Raw genomic sequence first — 27,367 nt, forward strand, 5'->3', positions numbered from 1 at the left:
TCTCTCTCCTTCTCTACCCCTCTCTCTTTATATACCTCTGTCTCTCTCCTTCTCTACCCTCTCTCTTTATATACCTCTGTCTCTCTCCTTCTACCCTCTCTCTTTATATACCTCTGTCTCTCTCCTTCTCTACCCTCTCTTTATATACCTCTGTCTCTCTCCTTCTCTACCCTCTACCCTCTACAGAGGGATCCCTCCCTCTGTACTGGTACACATCTACCACTCCTCTCAGGATCCCTCCCTCTGTACTGGTACAGATCTACTACTAACACCACTCCTCTCAGGATCCCTCCCTCTGTACTGGTACACATCTACCACTCCTCTCAGGATCCCTTCATCTGCACTGGTACAGATCTACTACTCACACCACTCCTCTCAGGATCCCTCCCTCTGTACTGGTACAGATCTACTACTAACACCACTCCTCTCAGTATCCCTCCCTCTGTACTGGTACAGATCTACTACTAACACCACTCCTCTCAGTATCCCTCCCTCTGTACTGGTACAGATCTACTACTAACACCACTCCTCTCAGTATCCCTCCCTCTGTACAGGTACAGATCTACTACTAACACCACTCCTCTCAGGATCCCTCCCTCTGTACTGGTACAGATCTACTACTAACACCACTCCTCTCAGGATCCCTCCCTCTGTACTGGTACAGATCTACCACTCCTCTCAGTATCCCTCCCTCTGTACTGGTACAGATCTACTACTAACACCACTCCTCTCAGGATCCCTCCCTCTGTACTGGTACAGATCTACCACTCCTCTCAGGATCCCTCCCTCTGTACTGGTACAGATCTACCACTCCTCTCAGTATCCCTCCCTCTGTACTGGTACAGATCTACTACTAACACCACTCCTCTCAGGATCCCTCCCTCTGTACTGGTACAGATCTACCACTCCTCTCAGGATCCCTCCCTCTGTACTGGTACAGATCTACCACTCCTCTCAGTATCCCTCCCTCTGTACTGGTACAGATCTACTACTAACACCACTCCTCTCAGGACCCCTCCCTCTGTACAGGTACAGATCTACTACTAACACCACTCCTCTCAGGATCCCTCCCTCTGTTCTGGTACAGATCTACTACTAACACCACTCCTCTCAGGATCCCTCCCTCTGTACTGGTACAGATCTACCACTCCTCTCAGGACCCCTCCCTCTGTACTGGTACAGATCTACTACTAACACCACTCCTCTCAGTATCCCTCCCTCTGTACTGGTACAGATCTACCACTCCTCTCAGGACCCCTCCCTCTGTACTGGTACAGATCTACTACTAACACCACTCCTCTCAGTATCCCTCCCTCTGTACTGGTACAGATCTACTACTAACACCACTCCTCTCAGGACCCCTCCCTCTGTACTGGTACAGATCTACTACTAACACCACTCCTCTCAGGATCCCTCCCTCTGTACTGGTACAGATCTACCACTCCTCTCAGTATCCCTCCCTCTGTACTGGTACAGATCTACCACTCCTCTCAGGATCCCTCCCTCTGTACTGGTACAGATCTACTACTAACTCCACTCCTCTCAGGACCCCTCCCTCTGTACAGGTACAGATCTACTACTAACACCACTCCTCTCAGGATCCCTCCCTCTGTACTGGTACAGATCTACTACTAACACCCCTCCTCTCAGGATCCCTCCCTCTGTACTGGTACAGATCTACTACTAACACCACTCCTCTCAGGATCCCTCCCTCTGTACTGGTACAGATCTACTACTAACACCACTCCTCTCAGTATCCCTCCCTCTGTACAGGTACAGATCTACCACTCCTCTCAGTATCCCTCCCTCTGTACTGGTACAGATCTACTACTAACACCACTCCTCTCAGGATCCCTCCCTCTGTACTGGTACAGATCTACTACTAACACCACTCCTCTCAGGATCCCTCCCTCTGTACTGGTACAGATCTACTACTAACACCACTCCTCTCAGGATCCCTCCCTCTGTACTGGTACAGATCTACCACTCCTCTCAGGATCCCTCCCTCTGTACAGGTACAGATCTACTACTAACACCCCTCCTCTCAGGATCCCTCCCTCTGTACTGGTACAGATCTACCACTCCTCTCAGTATCCCTCCCTCTGTACTGGTACAGATCTACTACTAACACCACTCCTCTCAGGATCCCTCCCTCTGTACTGGTACAGATCTACCACTCCTCTCAGGATCCCTCCCTCTGTACTGGTACAGATCTACTACTAACACCACTCCTCTCAGGATCCCTCCCTCTGTACTGGTACAGATCTACCACTCCTCTCAGGATCCCTCCCTCTGTACTGGTACAGATCTACTACTAACACCACTCCTCTCAGGATCCCTCCCTCTGTACTGGTACAGATCTACTACTAACACCACTCCTCTCAGGATCCCTCCCTCTGTACTGGTACAGATCTACTACTAACACCACTCCTCTCAGTATCCCTCCCTCTGTACTGGTACAGATCTACTACTAACACCACTCCTCTCAGTATCCCTCCCTCTGTACTGGTACAGATCTACCACTCCTCTCAGTATCCCTCCCTCTGTACTGGTACAGATCTACTACTAACACCACTCCTCTCAGGATCCCTCCCTCTGTACTGGTACAGATCTACTACTAACACCACTCCTCTCAGGATCCCTCCCTCTGTACTGGTACAGATCTACCACTCCTCTCAGGATCCCTCCCTCTGTACTGGTACAGATCTACTACTAACACCACTCCTCTCAGGACCCCTCCCTCTGTACTGGTACAGATCTACTACTAACACCACTCCTCTCAGGATCCCTCCCTCTGTACTGGTACACATCTACCACTCACACCCCTCCTCTCAGGATCCCTCCCTCTGTACTGGTACACATCTACCACTCACACCCCTCCTCTCAGGATCCCTCCCTCTGTACTGGTACAGATCTACTACTAACACCACTCCTCTCAGGATCCCTCCCTCTGTACTGGTACAGATCTACTACTAACACCACTCCTCTCAGTATCCCTCCCTCTGTACTGGTACAGATCTACTACTAACACCACTCCTCTCAGGATCCCTCCCTCTGTACTGGTACAGATCTACTACTAACACCACTCCTCTCAGTATCCCTCCCTCTGTACAGGTACAGATCTACTACTAACACCACTCCTCTCAGTATCCCTCCCTCTGTACTGGTACAGATCTACCACTAACACCACTCCTCTCAGTATCCCTCCCTCTGTACTGGTACAGATCTACCACTCCTCTCAGGATCCCTCCCTCTGTACTGGTACAGATCTACTACTAACACCACTCCTCTCAGTATCCCTCCCTCTGTACTGGTACAGATCTACCACTCCTCTCAGTATCCCTCCCTCTGTACTGGTACAGATCTACCACTCCTCTCAGTATCCCTCCCTCTGTACTGGTACAGATCTACTACTAACTCCACTCCTCTCAGGATCCCTCCCTCTGTTCTGGTACAGATCTACTACTAACTCCACTCCTCTCAGGATCCCTCCCTCTGTTCTGGTACAGATCTACTACTAACACCACTCCTCTCAGTATCCCTCCCTCTGTTCTGGTACAGATCTACTACTAACACCACTCCTCTCAGGATCCCTCCCTCTGTACTGGTACAGATCTACTACTAACACCACTCCTCTCAGGATCCCTCCCTCTGTTCTGGTACAGATCTACTACTAACACCACTCCTCTCAGTATCCCTCCCTCTGTTCTGGTACAGATCTACTACTAACACCACTCCTCTCAGGATCCCTCCCTCTGTACTGGTACAGATCTACTACTAACACCACTCCTCTCAGGATCCCTCCCTCTGTTCTGGTACAGATCTACTACTAACACCACTCCTCTCAGTATCCCTCCCTCTGTACTGGTACAGATCTACTACTCACACCACTCCTCTCAGGATCCCTTGACCCATCTTCCTCTACTTTCTCACTGCCTCAGCATATGACAACTTCTGCACTACTCTAACCATGTAAACCTCAACCTGCCTCTCTCACACCAGACATCTGATCCCCAGCCCCATGGGCAGCCCTACAATTGACACACCACTACTTTCCCCAATGCTACATATTCCTTTGTGTCATGCCCTTCTGCACACTTCTCACACCTAGGAACCTTCCTCCTACACACCTCTGCCACATAGGAGCACCTAGGAACCTCCCTCCTACACACTGCTGCCACATAGGAGCACCTAGGAACCTCTCTCCTACACACGGCTGCCACATAGGAGCACCTAGGAACCTCCCTCCTACACACCTCTGCTACATAGGAACACCTAGGAACCTCCCTCCTACACACCTCTGCCACATAGGAACACCTAGGAACCTCCCTCCTACACACCTCTGCCACATAGGAGCACCTAGGAACCTCCCTCCTACACACCTCTGCCACATAGGAACCTCCCTCCTACACACCTCTGCCACATAGGAACACCTAGGAACCTCCCTCCTACACACCTCTGCCACATAGGAACCTCCCTCCTACACACCTCTGCCACATAGGAACCTCCCTCCTACACACCTCTGCCACATAGGAACCTCCCTCCTACACACCTCTGCTACATAGGAACCTCTCTCCTACACACCTCTGCCACATAGGAACACCTAGGAACCTTCCTCCTACACACCACGTGCCCATAAGCTTGACACCTGTAACAACGTAATGTATTCGGCACAAAAGCCAAATCCTAACATTACTTTGTCGGGCAAAGACTCAACATCAAAACTCAAAAGAACAATGACTTTTCTGTTTCCCCACTCTCACCACCCTGTCTGCGTTGCACCAAACGAAGAGCATCACAAACACCGGGAATCTTCCCCTTCAGTTGGTCAACTTTTACATTTACTGCTACCCCAGTAATCACTGCTTTCAATGGCGCCCTTTTCTTGAGAGAAACTATTCACATTTCTTGCCCCCATTTGTTTATTGCCGAGCGCCTTCTCTCCCTTTCTCTACCCCTCTGTTTATATACCCCTCTCTCTACCCCTCTGTTTATATACCCCTCTCTCTACCCCTCTGTTTATATAGCCCTCTCTCTACCCCTCTGTTTATATAGCCCTCTCTCTACCCCTCTGTTTATATAGCCCTCTCTCTACCCCTCTGTTTATATACCCCTCTCTCTACCCCTCTGTTTATATACCCCTCTCTCTACCCCTCTGTTTATATAGCCCTCTCTCTACCCCTCTGTTTATATACCCCTCTGTTTATATACCCCTCTCTCTACCCCTCTGTTTATATACCCCTCTCTCTACCCCTCTGTTTATATACCCCTCTGTTTATATAGCCCTCTGTTTATATACCCCTCTGTTTATATACCCCTCTGTTTATATAGCCCTCTCTCTACCCCTCTGTTTATATACCCCTCTCTCTACCCCTCTCTCTACCCCTCTGTTTATATACCCCTCTCTCTACCCCTCTGTTTATATACCCCTCTCTCTACCCCTCTGTTTATATACCCCTCTCTCTACCCCTCTGTTTATATACCCCTCTGTTTATATAGCCCTCTGTTTATATACCCCTCTGTTTATATAGCCCTCTCTCTACCCCTCTGTTTATATACCCCTCTGTTTATATACCCCTCTCTCTACCCCTCTGTTTATCTACCCCTCTGTTTATATAGCCCTCTCTCTACCCCTCTGTTTATATACCCCTCTGTTTATATAGCCCTCTCTCTACCCTTCTGTTTATATACCCCTCTGTTTATATAGCCCTCTCTCTACCCCTCTCTTTATATACCCCTCTCTCTACCCCTCTCTTTATATACCCCTCTCTCTACCCCTCTCTTTATATACCCCTCTGTTTATATACCCCTCTCTCTACCCCTCTGTTTATATACCCCTCTGTTTATATACCCCTCTCTACCCCTCTGTTTATATACCCCTCTCTCTACCCCTCTCTTTATATACCCTTCTCTCTACCCCTCTGTTTATATACCCCTCTGTTTATATACCCCTCTCTACCCCTCTGTTTATATACCCCTCTCTCTACCCCTCTGTTTATATACCCCTCTCTCTACCTCTCTGTTTATATACCCCTCTGTTTATATACCCCTCTCTCTACCCCTCTGTTTATATACCCCTCTGTTTATATACCCCTCTCTCTACCCCTCTGTTTATATACCCCTCTGTTTATATACCCCTCTCTCTACCCCTCTGTTTATATACCCCTCTCTCTACCCCTCTGTTTATATAGCCCTCTCTCTACCCCTCTGTTTATATACCCCTCTCTCTACCCCTCTGTTTATATACCCCTCTCTCTACCCCTCTGTTTATATACCCCTCTGTTTATATACCCCTCTCTCTACCCCTCTGTTTATCTACCCCTCTGTTTATATAGCCCTCTCTCTACCCCTCTGTTTATATACCCCTCTGTTTATATAGCCCTCTCTCTACCCTTCTGTTTATACACCCCTCTGTTTATATAGCCCTCTCTCTACCCCTCTCTTTATATACCCCTCTCTCTACCCCTCTGTTTATATACCCCTCTGTTTATATACCCCTCTCTCTACCCCTCTGTTTATATACCCCTCTGTTTATATACCCCTCTCTACCCCTCTGTTTATATAGCCCTCTGTTTATATACCCCTCTGTTTATATAGCCCTCTCTCTACCCCTCTGTTTATATACCCCTCTGTTTATATAGCCCTCTCTCTACCCCTCTGTTTATATACCCCTCTGTTTATATACCCCTCTTTCTACCCCTCTCTTTATATACCCCTCTCTCTACCCCTCTGTTTATATACCACTCTGTTTATATACCCCTCTCTCTACCCCTCTGTTTATATAGCCCTCTCTCTACCCCTCTGTTTATATAGCCCTCTCTCTACCCCTCTGTTTATATAGCCCTCTCTCTACCCCTCTGTTTATATACCCCTCTGTTTATATAGCCCTCTCTCTACCCCTCTGTTTATATAGCCCTCTCTCTACCCCTCTGTTTATATACCCCTCTATTTATATAGCCCTCTCTCTACCCCTCTGTTTATATACCCCTCTGTTTATATACCCCTCTCTACCCCTCTGTTTATATACCCCTCTCTTTATATACCCCTCTGTTTATATACCCCTCTCTCTACCCCTCTGTTTATATACCCCTCTGTTTATATACCCCTCTCTACCCCTCTCTTTATATACCCTTCTCTCTACCCCTCTGTTTATATACCCCTCTCTCTACCCCTCTGTTTATATGCCCCTCTCTCTACCTCTCTGTTTATATACCCCTCTGTTTATATACCCCTCTCTCTACCCCTCTGTTTATATACCCCTCTGTTTATATACCCCTCTCTCTACCCCTCTGTTTATATACCCCTCTGTTTATATACCCCTCTCTCTACCCCTCTGTTTATATACCCCTCTCTCTACCCCTCTGTTTATATAGCCCTCTCTCTACCCCTCTGTTTATATACCCCTCTCTCTACCCCTCTGTTTATATACCCCTCTCTCTACCCCTCTGTTTATATACCCCTCTGTTTATATACCCCTCTCTCTACCCCTCTGTTTATCTACCCCTCTGTTTATATAGCCCTCTCTCTACCCCTCTGTTTATATACCCCTCTGTTTATATAGCCCTCTCTCTACCCTTCTGTTTATACACCCCTCTGTTTATATAGCCCTCTCTCTACCCCTCTCTTTATATACCCCTCTCTCTACCCCTCTGTTTATATACCCCTCTGTTTATATACCCCTCTCTCTACCCCTCTGTTTATATACCCCTCTGTTTATATACCCCTCTCTACCCCTCTGTTTATATAGCCCTCTGTTTATATACCCCTCTGTTTATATAGCCCTCTCTCTACCCCTCTGTTTATATACCCCTCTGTTTATATAGCCCTCTCTCTACCCCTCTGTTTATATACCCCTCTGTTTATATACCCCTCTTTCTACCCCTCTCTTTATATACCCCTCTCTCTACCCCTCTGTTTATATACCCCTCTGTTTATATACCCCTCTCTCTACCCCTCTCTTTATATACCCTTCTCTCTACCCCTCTGTTTATATACCCCTCTGTTTATATACCCCTCTCTCTACGCCTCGGGTATATAAACACTCTCTCTACCCCTCTGTTTATAGACCCCTCTCTCTACCCCTCTGTTTATAGACCCCTCTCTCTACGCCTCGGGTATATAAACACTCTCTCTACCCCTCTGTTTATAGACCCACTCTGTCTCTCTGTCCCTCGTTCTGACTCACAGTTCTCATCCAACATAGTTCCCCTGTTTCTATTTTTACAAATGGTTAGTTGTTAAAAAGACATTTTCTTCATCCTTTTGAACTCTGCCGGTGTCCTGGGGGAAACATGTTTTCCATGTTAGCTAGTCACCACAGTGAGTGATAGGTAAACAACTGGCCAGGTCTGGGTTAAGTTAACATGGGTCATCATCCATCTGGGATGACGTCTGCTGTTTCCACTGGGGTTCTGAGAAGAGGTCAGGTCCTTTCTTAATGACATCATCAATCCTCTGACAGCACCCGTGTCATCAACATGTGCCAAGTGACCTCCCACCCACGAGAAAACGTATACAACACGCTACCAAGTGTATACGTTCCACACCTCCATAGACAGTCAGACATCACAACATGTAGTGTTGCCGGGCCAACACCACCATAGACAGTCAGACATCACAACATGTAGTGTTTACGTTCCACACCTCCATAGACAGTCATTCATCACAACATGTAGTGTTAACGGGCCAACACCACCATAGACAGTCAGACATCACAACATGTAGTGTTGCCGGGCCAACACCACCATAGACAGTCAGACATCACAACATGTTGTGTTGCCGGGCCAACACCACCATAGACAGTCAGACATCACAACATGTAGTGTTGCCGGGCCAACACCACCATAGACAGTCAGACATCACAACATGTAGTGTTGCCGGGCCAACACCACCATAGACAGTCAGACATCACAACATGTAGTGTTGCCGGGCCAACACCACCATAGACAGTCAGACATCACAACATGTAGTGTTACCGGGCCAACACCACCATAGACAGTCAGACATCACAACATGTAGTGTTTACGTTCCACACCACCATAGACAGTCAGACATCACAACATGTAGTGTTGCCGGGCCAACACCACCATAGACAGTCAGACATCACAACATGTAGTGTTGCCGGGCCAACACCACCATAGACAGTCAGACATCACAACATGTAGTGTTTACGTTCCACACCTCCATAGACAGTCAGACATCACAACATGTAGTGTTGCCGGGCCAACACCACCATAGACAGTCAGACATCACAACATGTAGTGTTACCGGGCCAACACCACCATAGACAGTCAGACATCACAACATGTAGTGTTTACGTTCCACACCACCATAGACAGTCAGACATCACAACATGTAGTGTTGCCGGGCCAACACCACCATAGACAGTCAGACATCACAACATGTAGTGTTGCCGGGCCAACACCACCATAGACAGTCAGACATCACAACATGTAGTGTTTACGTTCCACACCACCATAGACAGTCAGACATCACAACATGTAGTGTTTACGTTCCACACCTCCATAGACAGTCAGACATCACAACATGTAGTGTTTACGTTCCACACCACCATAGACAGTCAGACATCACAACATGTACTGTTGCCGGGCCAACACCACCATAGACAGTCAGACATCACAACATGTAGTGTTTACGTTCCACACCTCCATAGACAGTCAGACATCACAACATGTAGTGTTGCCGGGCCAACACCACCATAGACAGTCAGACATCACAACATGTAGTGTTTACGTTCCACACCTCCATAGACAGTCAGACATCACAACATGTAGTGTTGCCGGGCCAACACCACCATAGACAGTCAGACATCACAACATGTAGTGTTGCCGGGCCAACACCACCATAGACAGTCAGACATCACAACATGTAGTGTTTACGTTCCACACCTCCATAGACAGTCAGACATCACAACATGTAGTGTTGCCGGGCCAACACCACCATAGACAGTCAGACATCACAACATGTAGTGTTGCTGGGCCAACACCACCATAGACAGTCAGACATCACAACATGTAGTGTTGCCGGGCCAACACCACCATAGACAGTCAGACATCACAACATGTAGTGTTGCCGGGCCAACACCACCATAGACAGTCAGACATCACAACATGAAGTGTTTACGTTCCACACCACCATAGACAGTCATTCATCACAACATGTAGTGTTGCCGGGCCAACACCACCATAGACAGTCAGACATCACAACATGTAGTGTTGCCGGGCCAACACCACCATAGACAGTCAGACATCACAACATGTAGTGTTTACGTTCCACACCTCCATAGACAGTCAGACATCACAACATGTAGTGTTAACGGGCCAACACCACCATAGACAGTCAGACATCACAACATGTAGTGTTGCCGGGCCAACACCACCATAGACAGTCAGACATCACAACATGTAGTGTTGCCGGGCCAACACCACCATAGACAGTCAGACATCACAACATGTAGTGTTGCCGGGCCAACACCACCATAGACAGTCAGACATCACAACATGTAGTGTTGCCGGGCCAACACCACCATAGACAGTCAGACATCACAACATGTAGTGTTGCCGGGCCAACACCACCATAGACAGTCAGACATCACAACATGTAGTGTTGCCGGGCCAACACCACCATAGACAGTCAGACATCACAACATGTAGTGTTGCCGGGCCAACACCACCATAGACAGTCAGACATCACAACATGTAGTGTTTACGTTCCACACCACCATAGACAGTCAGACATCACAACATGTAGTGTTGCCGGGCCAACACCACCATAGACAGTCAGACATCACAACATGTAGTGTTGCCGGGCCAACACCACCATAGACAGTCAGACATCACAACATGTAGTGTTGCCGGGCCAACACCACCATAGACAGTCAGACATCACAACATGTAGTGTTGCCGGGCCAACACCACCATAGACAGTCAGACATCACAACATGTAGTGTTGCCGGGCCAACACCACCATAGACAGTCAGACATCACAACATGTAGTGTTTACGTTCCACACCTCCATAGACAGTCAGACATCACAACATGTAGTGTTGCCGGGCCAACACCACCATAGACAGTCAGACATCACAACATGTAGTGTTTACGTTCCACACCTCCATAGACAGTCAGACATCACAACATGTAGTGTTGCCGGGCCAACACCACCATAGACAGTCAGACATCACAACATGTAGTGTTGCCGGGCCAACACCACCATAGACAGTCAGACATCACAACATAGTGAAGAACAATCTGGCCATGTTCTGTTATAATCTCCACCCAGCACAGCCAGAAGAGGACTGACCTCTCAGAGTCTGGTTCCTCTCTAGGTTTCTTCCTAGGTTCCTGCCTTTCTAGGGAGTTTTTCCTAGCCACCGTGCTTCTACACCTGCATTGCTTGCTGTTTGGGGGTTTAGGCTGAGTTTCTGTATAAACACTTTGTGACATCAGCTGATTTAGAAATGGCCTTATATATAAAATGTGATGGATTGATTGACATCGGCTGTTTGTTTACGCTACAGTGCATTTAACAGCTGTGTGAATGTGGTTCATGTCTGATCCTTCTCTCAGAATGTGTTTAGTGAAATAACGTGTTTATGTAATGAGTTGTTAGGTCTTTGTGGATTATTTCCATGTTACAGGGAGTCTAGATGTGGCAGACGATGAAAGCCTGCTTGGTAAACAGTAACAACATGGCCGTGTGTCAGGGGGAGTGCAGGTAGAGGAGTGTTTGAAGCTGTGCCCGTGTTGTGTTATAAACTCTATTCAGGATAATCATCTCTGTGATCATGGCTGTAGTTCTCTGGGTGACTAATAGCTCTGAATAGGAATTCTGGCTCTGTGTGTGTTCCCTAGATGTGTGTGTGTGTGTGTGTGTTCCCTAGATGTGTGTGTGTGTGTGTGTGTGTGTTCCCTAGATGAGTGTGTGTGTGTGTGTGTGTGTGTTCCCTAGATGGGTGAGTGTGTGTGTGTGTGTTCCCTAGATGGGTGTGTGTGTGTGTGTGTGTGTTCCCTAGATGGGTGTGTGTGTGTGTGTGTTCCCTAGATGGGTGTGTGTGTGTTCCCTAGATGGGTGTGTGTGTGTTCCCTAGATGGGTGTGTGTGTGTGTGTGTGTTCCCTAGATGGGTGAGTGTGGGTGTTCCCTAGATGGGTGAGTGTGTGTGTGTGTGTTCCCTAGATGGGTGAGTGTGTGTGTGTGTGTTCCCTAGATGGGTGAGTGTGTGTGTGTGTGTGTGTGTGTTCCCTAGATGGGTGTGTGTGTGTTCCCTAGATGGGTGTGTGTGTGTGTGTGTGTGTGTTCCCTAGATGGGTGTGTGTGTGTGTGTGTGTGTGTTCCTTAGATGAGTGTGTGTGTGTGTGTGTGTTCCTTAGATGAGTGTGTGTGTGTGTGTGTTCCCTAGATGAGTGTGTGTGTGTTCCCTAGATGAGTGTGTGTGTGTGTGTGTGTTCCCTAGATGAGTGTGTGTGTTCCCTATATGTGGTGTGTGTGTGTTCCCAAGATGAGTGTGTGTGTGTGCTCCCTAGATGTGTTTTGTATTAGATGTGTGTTTAGTGATAGGCTACCTCGGCTCACACTGTGTTGGTGTGTGTTCTCTAGATGCGGTGTGTGTGTGTGTGTGTGTGTTCTCTAGATGCGGTGTGTGTGTGTGTTCTCTAGATGCGGTGTGTGTGTGTTCTCTAGATGCGGTGTGTGTGTGTGTGTTCTCTAGATGCGGTGTGTGTGTGTGTTCTCTAGATGCGGTGTGTGTGTTCTCTAGATGCGGTGTGTGTGTGTGTGTTCTCTAGATGCGGTGTGTGGGTTTTGTAAATGAGTTGTCTGTGTTCTATAACGGTATGTTCTGTTTCTGTGTGTTCTGTTTCTGTGTGTGTTCTAGAACAGTGTGTTCTGTTTCTGTGTGTTCTGTTTCTGTGTGTGTTCTAGAACAGTGTGTTCTGTTTCTGTGTGTGTTGTAAAACAGTGTGTTGTATTCTGTGTGTGTTCCTCAGGTGCGTATTGCCCTGCAGATGGAAGATGGTACCAGACTCCAGGGTACTTTCTCCAGTGGACAGACACTATGGGAGCTGCTCACACACTTTCCCCAGACCAGGTAGGTAGGTAGGGTTGTCACTGATCGCCCAAGTGCAGTGTGTGTGTGTGTGCGTGTGCTCGCCTGCCTGCCTGCCTCCCTGCCAAGACCAGAGGTTTGTTATTTTTATGAGTGAATACTGAACACTGCGATCAAAGAATCTCAGACCAGGAGAATGCCAAGTTACAACAACCCCTCTCCCCTCTTGCTCTCCTCCTCCTCTCCTTTATTCTCTCCCCTGTTTTCTTTCTCCTCACCCCCAACCTCTCTACTCTCTCTCCAACCTCTCTACTCTCTCTCCAACCTCTCTACTCTCTCTCCAACCTCTCTACTCTCTCTCCAACCTCTCTACTCTCTCTCCAACCTCTCTACTCTCTCTCCAACCTCTCTACTCTCTCTCCAACCTCTCTACTCCCTCTCCAACCTCTCTACTCCCTCTCCAACCTCTCTACTCTCTCCAACCTCTCTACTCTCTCCAACCTCTCTACTCTCTCCAACCTCTCTACTCTCTCTCCAACCTCTCTACTCTCTCTCCAACCTCTCTACTCTCTCTCCAACCTCTCTACTCTCTCCAACCTCTCTACTCCCTCTCCAACCTCTCTACTCTCTCTCCAACCTCTCTACTCTCTCTCCAACCTCTCTACTCTCTCCAACCTCTCTACTCTCTCCAACCTCTCTACTCTCTCCAACCTCTCTACTCTCTCTCCAACCTCTCTACTCTCTCTCCAACCTCTCTACTCTCTCTCCAACCTCTCTACTCTCTCTCCAACCTCTCTACTCTCTCTCCAACCTCTCTACTCTCTCTCCAACCTCTCTACTCTCTCTCCAACCTCTCTACTCTCTCTCCAACCTCTCTACTCTCTCTCCAACCTCTCTACTCTCTCTCCAACCTCTCTACTCTCTCTCCAACCTCTCTACTCTCTCTCCAACCTCTCTACTCTCTCTCCAACCTCTCTACTCTCTCTCCAACCTCTCTACTCTCTCCAACCGCACTACTCTCTCTCCAACCGCACTACTCTCTCTCCAACCGCACTACTCTCTCCAACCGCACTACTCTCTCTCCAACTGCTCTACTCTCTCTCCAGCCGCTCTCTACTCTCTCTCCAGCCGCTCTCTACTCTCTCTCCAGCCGCTCTCTACTCTCTCTCCAGCCGCTCTCTACTCTCTCCCCAGCCGCTCTCTACTCTCTCCCCAGCCGCTCTCTACTCTCTCTCAGCCGCTCTCTACTCTCTCTCAGCCGCTCTCTACTCTCTCTCCAGCCGCTCTCTACTCTCTCTCCAGCCGCTCTCTACTCTCTCTCCAACCGCTCTCTACTCTCTCTCCAACCGCTCTACTCTCTCTCCAGCCGCTCTCTACTCTCTCTCCAGCCGCTCTCTACTCTCTCTCCAGCCGCTCTCTACTCTCTCTCCAGCCGCTCTCTACTCTCTCTCCAACCGCTCTCTACTCTCTCTCCAACCGCTCTACTCTCTCTCCAGCCGCTCTCTACTCTCTCTCCAGCCGCTCTCTACTCTCTCTCCAGCCGCTCTCTACTCTCTCTCCAGCCGCTCTCTACTCTCTCTCCAGCCGCTCTCTACTCTCTCTCCAGCCGCTCTCTACTCTCTCTCCAGCCGCTCTCTACTCTCTCTCCAGCCGCTCTCTACTCTCTCTCCAGCCGCTCTCTACTCTCTCTCCAGCCGCTCTCTACTCTCTCTCCAGCCGCTCTCTACTCTCTCTCCAGCCGCTCTCTACTCTCTCTATTCTCTCTCTCTTCTCTCTACCCTCTCTCTACTCTCTCTCCAGCCGCTCTCTACTCTCTCTCCAGCCGCTCTCTACTCTCTCTCCAGCCGCTCTCTACTCTCTCTATTCTCTCTCTCTCTTCTCTCTACCCTCTCTCTCTCTTCTCTCTACCCTCTCTCTACTCACTCTCTACTCTCTCTCTCTACTCACTCTCTACTCTCTCTCTCTTTCTCTCTACCCTCTCTCTACTCTCTCCCCAGCCTGTGGACAACTGTCTCTTAGTGTAGTGGACAGCGGTCTCTTAGTGTAGTGGACAGCGGTCTCTTAGTGTAGTGGACAGCAGTCTCTTAGTGTAGTGGACAGCGGTCTCTCAGTGTAGTGGACAGCGGTCTCTTAGTGTAGTGGACAACGGTCTCTTAGTGTAATGTAGTGGACAGGGGTCTCTTAGTGTAGTGGACAACGGTCTCTTAGTGTAGTGGACAACAGTCTCTTAGTGTAGTGGACAACGGTCTCTTAGTGTAGTGGACAGCGGTCTCTTAGTGTAGTGGACAACGGTCTCTTAGTGTAGTGGACAGCGGTCTCTTAGTGTAGTGGACAGCGGTCTCTTAGTGTAGTGGACAGCGGTCTCTCAGTGTAGTGGACAGCGGTCTCTTAGTGTAGTGGACAACGGTCTCTTAGTGTAATGTAGTGGACAGGGGTCTCTTAGTGTAGTGGACAACGGTCTCTTAGTGTAGTGGACAGCGGTCTCTTAGTGTAGTGGACAACGGTCTCTTAGTGTAGTGGACAGCGGTCTCTTAGTGTAGTGGACAATGGTCTCTTAGTGTAGTGGACAGCGGTCTCTTAGTGTAGTGGACAGCGGTCTCTTAGTGTAGTGGACAGCGGTCTCTTAGTGTAGTGGACAGCGGTCTCTTAGTGTAGTGGACAGCGGTCTCTTAGTGTAGTGGACAGCGGTCTCTTAGTGTAGTGGACAGCGGTCTCTTAGTGTAGTGGACAGCGGTCTCTTAGTGTAGTGGACAGCGGTCTCTTAGTGTAGTGGACAGCGGTCTCTTAGTGTAGTGGACAACGGTCTCTTAGTGTAGTGGACAGCGGTCTCTTAGTGTAGTGGACAGCGGTCTCTTAGTGTAGTGGACAGCGGTCTCTTAGTGTAGTGGACAGCGGTCTCTTAGTGTAGTGGACAGCGGTCTCTTAGTGTAGTGGACAGCGGTCTCTTAGTGTAGTGGACAGCGGCCTCTTAGTGTAGTGGACAGCGGCCTCTTAGTGTAGTGTAGTGGACAACGGTCTCTTAGTGTAATGTAGTGGACAGGGGTCTCTTAGTGTAGTGTAGTGGACAGCGGTCTCTTAGTGTAGTGGACAGCGGTCTCTTAGTGTAGGGGACAGCGGTCTCTTAGTGTAGGGGACAGCGGTCTCTTAGTGTAGTGGACAGCGGTCTCTTAGTGTAGTGGACAGCGGTCTCTTAGTGTAGTGGACAGCGGTCTCTTAGTGTAGTGGACAGCGGTCTCTTAGTGTAGTGGACAGCGGCCTCTTAGTGTAGTGGACAGCGGTCTCTTAGTGTAGTGGACAGCGGTCTCTTAGTGTAGTGGACAGCGGTCTCTTAGTGTAGTGGACAGCGGTCTCTTAGTGTAGTGGACAGCGGTCTCTTAGTGTAGTGGACAGCGGTCTCTTAGTGTAGTGGACAGCGGTCTCTTAGTGTAGTGGACAGCGGTCTCTTAGTGTAGTGGACAGCGGTCTCTTAGTGTAGTGGACAGCGGTCTCTTAGTGTAGTGGACAGCGGTCTCTTAGTGTAGTGGACAGCGGTCTCTTAGTGTAGTGGACAATGGTCTCTTAGTGTAGTGGACAGCGGTCTCTTAGTGTAGTGGACAGCGGTCTCTTAGTGTAGTGGACAGCGGTCTCTTAGTGTAGTGGACAGCGGTCTCTTAGTGTAGTGGACAGCGGCCTCTTAGTGTAGTGAACAGCGGTCTCTTAGTGTAGTGGACAGCGGTCTCTTAGTGTAGTGGACAATGGTCTCTTAGTGTAGTGGACAGCGGCCTCTTAGTGTAGTGGACAGCGGCCTCTTAGTGTAGTGGACAACGGTCTCTTAGTGTAATGTAGTGGACAGCGGTCTCTTAGTGTAGTGGACAGCAGTCTCTTAGTGTAGTGGACAATGGTCTCTTAGTGTAGTGGACAATGGTCTCTTAGTGTAGTGGACAGCGGTCTCTTAGTGTAGTGGACAGCGGTCTCTTAGTGTAGTGGACAATGATCTCTTAGTGTAGTGGACAGCGGCCTCTTAGTGTAGTGTAGTGGACAACGGTCTCTTAGTGTAATGTAGTGGACTGGGGTCTCTTAGTGTAGTGTAGTGGACAGCGGTCTCTTAGTGTAGTGGACAGCGGTCTCTTAGTGTAGTGGACAGCGGTCTCTTAGTGTAGTGGACAGCGGTCTCTTAGTGTAGTGGACAATGATCTCTTAGTGTAGTGGACAGCGGCCTCTTAGTGTAGTGGACAGCGGCCTCTTAGTGTAGTGTAGTGGACAACGGTCTCTTAGTGTAATGTAGTGGACAACGGTCTCTTAGTGTAGTGGACAGCGGTCTCTTAGTGTAGTGGACAGCGGTCTCTTAGTGTAGTGGACAGCGGTCTCTTAGTGTAGTGGACAGCGGTCTCTTAGTGTAGTGGACAGCGGTCTCTTAGTGTAGTGGACAATGATCTCTTAGTGTAGTGGACAGCGGTCTCTTAGTGTAGTGGACAGCGGTCTCTTAGTGTAGTGGACAGCGGTCTCTTAGTGTAGTGGACAGCGGTCTCTTAGTGTAGTGGACAGCGGTCTCTTAGTGTAGTGGACAGCAGTCTCTTAGTGTAGTGGACAATGGTCTCTTAGTGTAGTGGACAGCGGTCTCTTAGTGTAGTGGACAGCGGTCTCTTAGTGTAGTGGACAGCGGTCTCTTAGTGTAGTGGACAGCGGTCTCTTAGTGTAGTGGACAGCGGTCTCTTAGTGTAGTGGACAACGGTCTCTTAGTGTAGTGGACAGCGGTCTCTTAGTGTAGTGGACAGCGGTCTCTTAGTGTAGTGGACAGCGGTCTCTTAGTGTAGTGGACAGCGGTCTCTTAGTGTAGTGGACAGCGGTCTCTTAGTGTAGTGGACAACGGTCTCTTAGTGTAGTGGACAGCGGTCTCTTAGTGTAGTGGACAGCGGTCTCTTAGTATAGTGGACAGCGGTCTCTTAGTGTAGTGGACAGCGGTCTCTTAGTGTAGTGGACAGCGGTCTCTTAGTGTAGTGGACAGCGGTCTCTTAGTGTAGTGGACAGCGGTCTCTTAGTGTAGTGGACAGCGGTCTCTTAGTGTAGTGGACAGCGGTCTCTTAGTGTAGTGGACAGCGGTCTCTTAGTGTAGTGGACAGCGGTCTCTTAGTGTAGTGGACAGCGGTCTCTTAGTGTAGTGGACAGCGGCCTCTTAGTGTAGTGGACAGCGGCCTCTTAGTGTAGTGTAGTGGACAACGGTCTCTTAGTGTAATGTAGTGGACAGGGGTCTCTTAGTGTAGTGTAGTGGACAGCGGTCTCTTAGTGTAGTGGACAGCGGTCTCTTAGTGTAGGGGACAGCGGTCTCTTAGTGTAGGGGACAGCGGTCTCTTAGTGTAGTGGACAGCGGTCTCTTAGTGTAGTGGACAGCGGTCTCTTAGTGTAGTGGACAGCGGTCTCTTAGTGTAGTGGACAGCGGTCTCTTAGTGTAGTGGACAGCGGTCTCTTAGTGTAGTGGACAGCGGTCTCTTAGTGTAGTGGACAGCGGCCTCTTCGTGTAGTGGACAGCGGTCTCTTAGTGTAGTGGACAGCGGTCTCTTAGTGTAGTGGACAGCGGTCTCTTAGTGTAGTGGACAGCGGTCTCTTAGTGTAGTGGACAGCGGTCTCTTAGTGTAGTGGACAGCGGTCTCTTAGTGTAGTGGACAGCGGTCTCTTAGTGTAGTGGACAGCGGTCTCTTAGTGTAGTGGACAATGGTCTCTTAGTGTAGTGGACAGCGGTCTCTTAGTGTAGTGGACAGCGGTCTCTTAGTGTAGTGGACAGCGGTCTCTTAGTGTAGTGGACAGCGGTCTCTTAGTGTAGTGGACAGCGGCCTCTTAGTGTAGTGAACAGCGGTCTCTTAGTGTAGTGGACAGCGGTCTCTTAGTGTAGTGGACAATGGTCTCTTAGTGTAGTGGACAGCGGCCTCTTAGTGTAGTGGACAGCGGCCTCTTAGTGTAGTGGACAACGGTCTCTTAGTGTAATGTAGTGGACAGCGGTCTCTTAGTGTAGTGGACAGCGGTCTCTTAGTGTAGTGGACAGCAGTCTCTTAGTGTAGTGGACAATGGTCTCTTAGTGTAGTGGACAATGGTCTCTTAGTGTAGTGGACAGCGGTCTCTTAGTGTAGTGGACAGCGGTCTCTTAGTGTAGTGGACAATGATCTCTTAGTGTAGTGGACAGCGGCCTCTTAGTGTAGTGTAGTGGACAACGGTCTCTTAGTGTAATGTAGTGGACTGGGGTCTCTTAGTGTAGTGTAGTGGACAGCGGTCTCTTAGTGTAGTGGACAGCGGTCTCTTAGTGTAGTGGACAGCGGTCTCTTAGTGTAGTGGACAGCGGTCTCTTAGTGTAGTGGACAATGATCTCTTAGTGTAGTGGACAGCGGCCTCTTAGTGTAGTGGACAGCGGCCTCTTAGTGTAGTGTAGTGGACAACGGTCTCTTAGTGTAATGTAGTGGACAACGGTCTCTTAGTGTAGTGGACAGCGGTCTCTTAGTGTAGTGGACAGCGGTCTCTTAGTGTAGTGGACAGCGGTCTCTTAGTGTAGTGGACAGCGGTCTCTTAGTGTAGTGGACAGCGGTCTCTTAGTGTAGTGGACAATGATCTCTTAGTGTAGTGGACAGCGGTCTCTTAGTGTAGTGGACAGCGGTCTCTTAGTGTAGTGGACAGCGGTCTCTTAGTGTAGTGGACAGCGGTCTCTTAGTGTAGTGGACAGCGGTCTCTTAGTGTAGTGGACAGCGGTCTCTTAGTGTAGTGGACAGCGGTCTCTTAGTGTAGTGGACAGCGGTCTCTTAGTGTAGTGGACAGCGGTCTCTTAGTGTAGTGGACAGCGGTCTCTTAGTGTAGTGGACAGCGGTCTCTTAGTGTAGTGGACAGCGGTCTCTTAGTGTAGTGGACAGCGATCTCTTAGTGTAGTGTAGTGGACAACGGTCTCTTAGTGTAGTGTAGTGGACAACGGTCTCTTAGTGTAGTGTAGTGGACAACGGTCTCTTAGTGTAGTGTAGTGGACAACGGTCTCTTAGTGTAGTGGACAGTGGTCTCTTAGTGTAGTGGATAGTGGTCTCTTAGTGTAGTGGACAGCGGTCTCTTAGTGTAGTGGACAGCGGTCTCTTAGTGTAGTGGACAGCGGTCTCTTAGTGTAGTGGACAGCGGCCTCTTAGTGTAGTGGACAGCGGCCTCTTAGTGTAGTGGACAGCGGCCTCTTAGTGTAGTGGACAACGGTCTCTTAGTGTAGTGGACAACGGTCTCTTAGTGTAGTGGACAGCGGTCTCTTAGTGTAGTGGACAGCGGCCTCTTAGTGTAGTGGACAGCGGTCTCTTAGTGTAGTGGACAGTGGTCTCTTAGTGTAGTGGACAGCGGTCTCTTAGTGTAGTGGACAGCGGTCACTTAGTGTAGTGGACAGTGGTCTCTTAGTGTAGTGGACAGCGGTCTCTTAGTGTAGTGGACAGCGGTCACTTAGTGTAGTGGACAGCGGTCTCTTAGTGTAGTGGACAGTGGTCTCTTAGTGTAGTGGACAGCGGTCTCTTAGTGTAGTGGACAGCGGTCACTTAGTGTAGTGGACAGTGGTCTCTTAGTGTAGTGGACAGCGGTCTCTTAGTGTAGTGGACAGCGGTCACTTAGTGTAGTGGACAGCGGTCTCTTAGTGTAGTGGACAGCGGTCTCTTAGTGTAGTGGACAGCGGTCTCTTAGTGTAGTGGACAGCGGTCTCTTAGTGTAGTGGACAACGGTCTCTTCCTGTTGATCACTGGCATTAAAGGGTAACTACACCCAAAAATCTACATTTGTTCTATTTTTCCCAGACCGTAAAAGTGGTCTTCTGATGTGGTTTAAGCCTCGTTGTGGACTGAACATCCAACGTAGTTGTTTTTGAAATCGGAAACCTGGAAAAGCAACACGGAGAAAACAGAATTTAGGAAAGAAAGTAAACGGAATTAGGCAAAAAAATAACATTTACTCTCTTTGAGACCAGCCGTCTGTCCGTCACCCCTTTCAACTTCTCTGTGATGACATCATCACTAAATCTTTGCCACGGAAGCTTCCAGAATGAATGTCGGCTCCGCTCCGCCCGGGAATCTGGGGGAACAACAAGCCAGGGAGAAGTTACTGTGTTTAGGAGACGACCTGCAATGATACGGTTATGGTTCAGTGGTTTTTAATGGAGACAAACACACACACACACACACACACACACACACACCACACACACACACCACACACACACCACACACACACACACACACCACACACACACACACACCACACCACACACACACACACACACACCACACACCACACACCACACACCACACACACACACACACACACACACACACACACACACACACACCACACACCACACACCACACACACACACACACACACACACACACACACACACACACACACACACACCACACACACACACCACACACACACACCACACACACACCACACACCACACACCACACACACACCACACACACACCACACACACACACACCACACACCACACACCACACACACACACCACACACACACACACACACACACACACCACACACACACACACCACACACCACACACACACCACACACACACACACCACACACACACACACACACCACACACACACACACACACACACACACCACACACCACACACACACCACACACACACACACACACACACACACACACACACACACCACACACACACACACACACACACCACACACCACACACCACACACACACCACACACACACACACCACACACACACACACACACACCACACACACACACACCACACACCACACACACACACACCACACACCACACACCACACACACCACACACACCACACACCACACACACACCACACACACACACACCACACACACACACACACCACACACCACACACACACACCACACACACACACACACACACACCACACACCACACACCACACACCACACCACACACACCACACACAAACACACCACACACACACCACACCACACCACACCACACACACACCACACACACACACACCACACACCACACACCACACACACACCACACACCACACCACACACACACACACACAAACACACCACACACACACACACCACACACACACACACCACACACACACACACCACACACCACACACCACACACCACACACACACCACACACCACACCACACACACCATACACACACACACACACACCACACACCACACACCACACACACCACACACACACACACCATACACACACACACACACACCACACACACACCATACACACACCATACACCCACACCACACACACACCATACACACACACACACCACACACCACACACACACCATACACACACACCATACACACACCACACCACACACCATACACACACACACCACACACCACACACACACCACACACACCACACACACACCACACCACACACCACACACACACAATACACACACACACCACACACACACCATACACACACACACCACACACACACACCATACACACACACACACCACACACACACACACCACACACACACCACACACACACCACACACACCACACACACACCACACCACACACACACACACACCACACACCACACAACACACAACACACACCACACACACACCACACACCACACACCACACCACACACCACACACCACACACACACCACACCACACCACACACACAGTTGCTCACACGTAGACTCACTTCACACCAGACAGGTGAGACCACCCAGGTGTGTGTTTGTTTTGAATCACAGAATCCCTATTTTTTTCTCTCCTCCTCCTCTCTCTCTCTCTTCTCTACAGAGCATCTGAGTTGTCTGAATCAGGTTCCACTCCTGTCTGTGTTTACATGAGAGATGAGGTATGGTATCTCCTCTCTCCCCATCTGTCTGTCTGTCTGTCTGTGTGTGTTGATCAGAGTGTAATGAGGACACTGATAGGGGGGGTGATCAGAGTGTAATGAGGACACTGATAGGGGGGGGGGGGGGGGTGATCAGAGTGTAATGAGGACACTGATAGGGGGGGGGGGGGTGATCAGAGTGTAATGAGGACACTGATAGGGGGGGGGTGATCAGAGTGTAATGAGGACACTGATAGGGGGGGGGGTGATCAGAGTGTAATGAGGACACTGATAGGGGGGGGGGTGATCAGAGTGTAATGAGGACACTGATAGGGGGGGGGTGATCAGAGTGTAATGAGGACACTGATAGGGGGGGGTGATCAGAGTGTAATGAGGACACTGATAGGGGGGGGGGGTGATCAGAGTGTAATGAGGACACTGATAGGGGGGGGGGTGATCAGAGTGTAATGAGGACACTGATAGGGGGGGGGGTGATCAGAGTGTAATGAGGACACTGATAGGGGGGGGGGTGATCAGAGTGTAATGAGGACACTGATACGGGGGGGGGGGGTGATCAGAGTGTAATGAGGACACTGATAGGGGGGGTGATCAGAGTGTAATGAGGACACTGATGGGGGGGGTGGGGGGGGGTATTGATCAGAGTGTGATGAGGATCAGAGTGTGATGAGGATACTGATACAGGGGTGTGTGTTGATCAGAGTGTGATGAGGATACTGATACGGGGGGGGGGGGTGTTGATCAGAGTGTGATGAGGACACTGATACGGGGGGGTGGGGGGGTATTGATCAGAGTGTGATGAGGATACTGATACGGGGGGGGGGTGTTTAGGTGAGTGGTGAGGCAGCTCTAAAGAAGGCCAGTCTGAAGTCTCTGGGACTCACAGGAGGAAGTGCCATAGTCAGGTTGGTTCCTCCACAACATGTCCTCAACATATCCACAACATGTCCACAACATGTCCACAACATGTCCTCAACATGTCCTCAACATGTCCTCAACATATCCTCAACATGTCCTCAACATATCCTCAACATATCCTCAACATATCCTCAACATATCCTCAACATATCCTCAACATATCCTCAACATGTCCTCAACATGTCCTCAACATATCCTCAACATATCCTCACCATATCCACAACATGTCCTCAACATATCCACAACATATCCACAACATGTCCTCAACATGTCCTCAACATACCCTCAACATCCACAACATATCCTCAACATATCCTCACCATATCCTCACCATATCCTCAACATATCCTCAACATATCCTCACCATATCCTCACCATATCCTCACCATATCCTCACCATATCCTCACCATATCCTCAACATATCCTCACCATATCCTCACCATATCCTCACCATGTCCTCAACATACCCACAACATACCCACAACATATCCTCACCATATCCTCAACATATCCTCACCATATCCTCAACATATCCTCACCATGTCCTCAACATATCCTCACCATATCCTCACCATATCCTCACCATATCCTCACCATATCCTCACCATATCCTCACCATTACAGCAGACATTAATGCACTGCCACTGATTGTGAAGGGTGGTGGTGATGAGAATGTAGATGATGTCATTCCTCTCTGCCGTCCTACAGGTTTTTACTGAAGAAGACCAAATCGCCAGGCAACGGAGACGATGACGGCATGGAGGCGGCTTCCACGGCGACAGATCCCGTCGCCAAGGAAACCAAGCCCCGCCCTTTACCCCCCGTCGGACCGCCTCCCTCACAACCAGAGCGTGCAGCGCTGCCTTCAATCAAAAAGGAGAGCCCTGACAGGCCGGTTGAGACTGCGGATGCCCCAGTCCACGTCCCCTCGGCCTCTGGCAGCACACTTCCTGGCAAACAGGAAGCGGAAGTGGTTACAAACTCCCAAATTGCGATGCGGCCTAAAAGCAGTCCCTTCGGGGGAGTGAAGAGGGAGGAAGAGGGGGATGGAGAGAGGGCAGGACCATCTGGTCAGTGCGCTGTCCATCCCTCCTCCTCTTCCTCTCCTCCCTCCGCTCCCTTCATCCCTTTCTCTGGAGGGGGTCAGAGGCTGGGGGGGCCGGGGGTGAGCGGTGTAGGAGCAGCATCATCATCATCATCACTACCATCAATGGTTGGTGGGCCGCCCAAAGCCAAGAAATCTAAACCCAACAACGCCAAGGTGAGACCTGTAGGTCCAGCCCAACGTCTTCTCAATGTACTCTGTTAATAAGAGTCAAGTACATGTGAATAGATACATGAATGATAGATGGTATGTTCTAGATGTTCTGTTTCTATCTCTCAGCGCCAAGCCAGTACCAAACAGGATGACTGGGCCGTGGTAGAGGAGGTTCTGCAGGTAATGTTGATGGGGTTGATGTTGTTCTGATGGGCTGAACAGACCATGTCATGAATTGAATGAAACACGTCCATGGAGAAATCCCAGTCTTTTACTCAGGCCTGTTGAGGGTCTCCCCTATTGTTTATGTAGAAACCTAGTCAGACAGATACACATTTCTACTGTTGTCATGTCTGCAGCCGTTGAGATGCCTCACCTCTCTCTCTCTCTGTCTCCTCTACAGCCGGTGGACAGGGAACCCCTGATCTACCACATGGACTCTGGGGCGCATCGCTACGGCAACGAACAGGACTTGCCAGACGAGTTCTTTGAGGTGACTGTGGACGACATCCGCAAACGCTTCGCTCAGCTGAAGAGTGAGAGGTGGGACTGAGGAGAGAGGAGAGACTGAGGAGAGAGGAGAGACTGAGGAGAGAGGAGAGACTGAGGAGAGACTGAGGAGAGACTGAGGAGAGACAGAGGAGAGACTGAGAGGAGAGACTGAGGAGAGAGGAGAGACTGAGAGGAGAGACTGAGAGGAGAGACAGAGAGAGGAGAGACTGAGAGAGAGGAGAGACTGAGAGAGAGGAGAGACTGAGAGAGAGAGGAGAGACTGAGAGAGAGAGGAGAGACTGAGAGAGAGAGGAGAGACTGAGAGAGAGGAGAGACTGAGAGAGAGGAGAGACTGAGAGAGAGGAGAGACTGAGAGAGAGGAGAGACTGAGAGAGAGGAGAGACTGAGAGAGAGGAGAGACTGAGAGAGAGGAGAGACTGAGAGAGAGGAGAGACTGAGAGAGAGGAGAGACTGAGAGAGAGGAGAGACTGAGAGAGAGGAGAGACTGAGAGAGAGGAGAGACTGAGAGAGAGGAGAGACTGAGAGAGAGGAGAGACTGAGAGAGAGGAGAGACAGAGAGAGGAGAGACAGAGAGAGGAGAGACTGAGAGAGAGGAGAGACTGAGAGGAGAGACTGAGGAGAGACTGAGGAGAGAGGAGAGACAGAGAGAGGAGAGACAGAGAGAGGAGAGACAGAGAGAGGAGAGACTGAGGAGAGAGGAGGGACTGAGAGAGAGGAGGGACTGAGAGAGAGGAGAGACTGAGAGAGAGGAGAGACTGAGAGAGAGGAGAGACTGAGAGAGAGGAGAGACTGAGAGAGAGGAGAGACTGAGAGAGAGGAGAGACTGAGAGAGAGGAGGGACTGAGAGAGAGAGGAGGGACTGAGAGAGAGAGGAGGGACTGAGAGGAGAGACTGAGAGGAGAGACTGAGAGGAGAGACTGAGAGGAGAGACTGAGGAGAGACTGAGAGAGAGAGGAGAGACTGAGGAGAGACTGAGGAGAGACTGAGGAGAGAGACTGAGGACAGAGGAGGGACTGAGAGAGAGGAGAGACTGAGGAGAGACTGAGGAGAGAGAGGAGAGACTGAGGAGAGACTGAGGAGAGAGAGGAGAGACTGAGGAGAGACTGAGGAGAGACTGAGGAGAGAGACTGAGGAGAGAGACGAGACTGAGGAGAGAGGAGAGACTGAGGAGAGAGGAGAGACTGAGGAGAGAGGAGAGACTGAGGAGAGACTGAGGAGAGAGGAGAGACTGAGGAGAGACTGAGGAGAGACTGAGGAGAGACTGAGGAGAGACTGAGGAGAGACTGAGGAGAGACTGAGAGAGAGGAGAGACTGAGAGAGAGGAGGGACTGAGAGAGAGGAGGGACTGAGAGAGAGGAGGGACTGAGAGAGAGGAGGGACTGAGAGAGAGGAGGGACTGAGAGAGGAGAGACTGAGAGGAGAGACTGAGAGGAGAGACTGAGAGGAGAGACTGAGAGGAGAGACTGAGGAGAGACTGAGAGAGAGGAGGGACTGAGGAGAGGGGAGAGACTGAGGAGAGGGGAGAGACTGAGGAGAGACTGAGAGAGAGACTGAGGAGAGACTGAGGAGAGACTGAGGAGAGACTGAGGAGAGACTGAGGAGAGACTGAGGAGAGACTGAAGAGAGACTGAGGAGAGAGGAGATACTGAGAGAGAGACTGAGGAGAGAGGAGAGACTGAGAGAGAGGAGAGACTGAGAGAGAGGAGAGACTGAGAGAGGAGAGACTGAGA

The 27,367-nt window shown here is 49.9% G+C and overlaps 2 protein-coding genes across 2 annotated transcripts in view; both read left to right on the forward strand.

Moving 5' to 3' along the window:
- Nucleotides 1-27,367, forward strand: part of LOC118940024 — a 1,007,326-nt gene that overhangs the window by 965,303 nt on the left and 14,656 nt on the right. The window lies entirely within an intron of this gene.
- LOC110495144 (tether containing UBX domain for GLUT4-like) overlaps nt 1-27,367 on the forward strand; it is a 47,104-nt gene that overhangs the window by 1,595 nt on the left and 18,142 nt on the right. Inside the window, exons 4-9 of the mRNA XM_036948023.1 lie at nt 13,003-13,103; nt 22,893-22,950; nt 23,779-23,852; nt 24,575-25,127; nt 25,251-25,304; nt 25,528-25,667. Coding sequence (XP_036803918.1) covers nt 13,003-13,103; nt 22,893-22,950; nt 23,779-23,852; nt 24,575-25,127; nt 25,251-25,304; nt 25,528-25,667 — 980 coding nt within the window. The remainder of the gene's footprint in view (nt 1-13,002; nt 13,104-22,892; nt 22,951-23,778; nt 23,853-24,574; nt 25,128-25,250; nt 25,305-25,527; nt 25,668-27,367) is intronic.

Source organism: Oncorhynchus mykiss, chromosome 17 (genome assembly GCF_013265735.2).
Source record: "Oncorhynchus mykiss isolate Arlee chromosome 17, USDA_OmykA_1.1, whole genome shotgun sequence".
Lineage (NCBI taxonomy): Eukaryota > Metazoa > Chordata > Actinopteri > Salmoniformes > Salmonidae > Oncorhynchus > Oncorhynchus mykiss.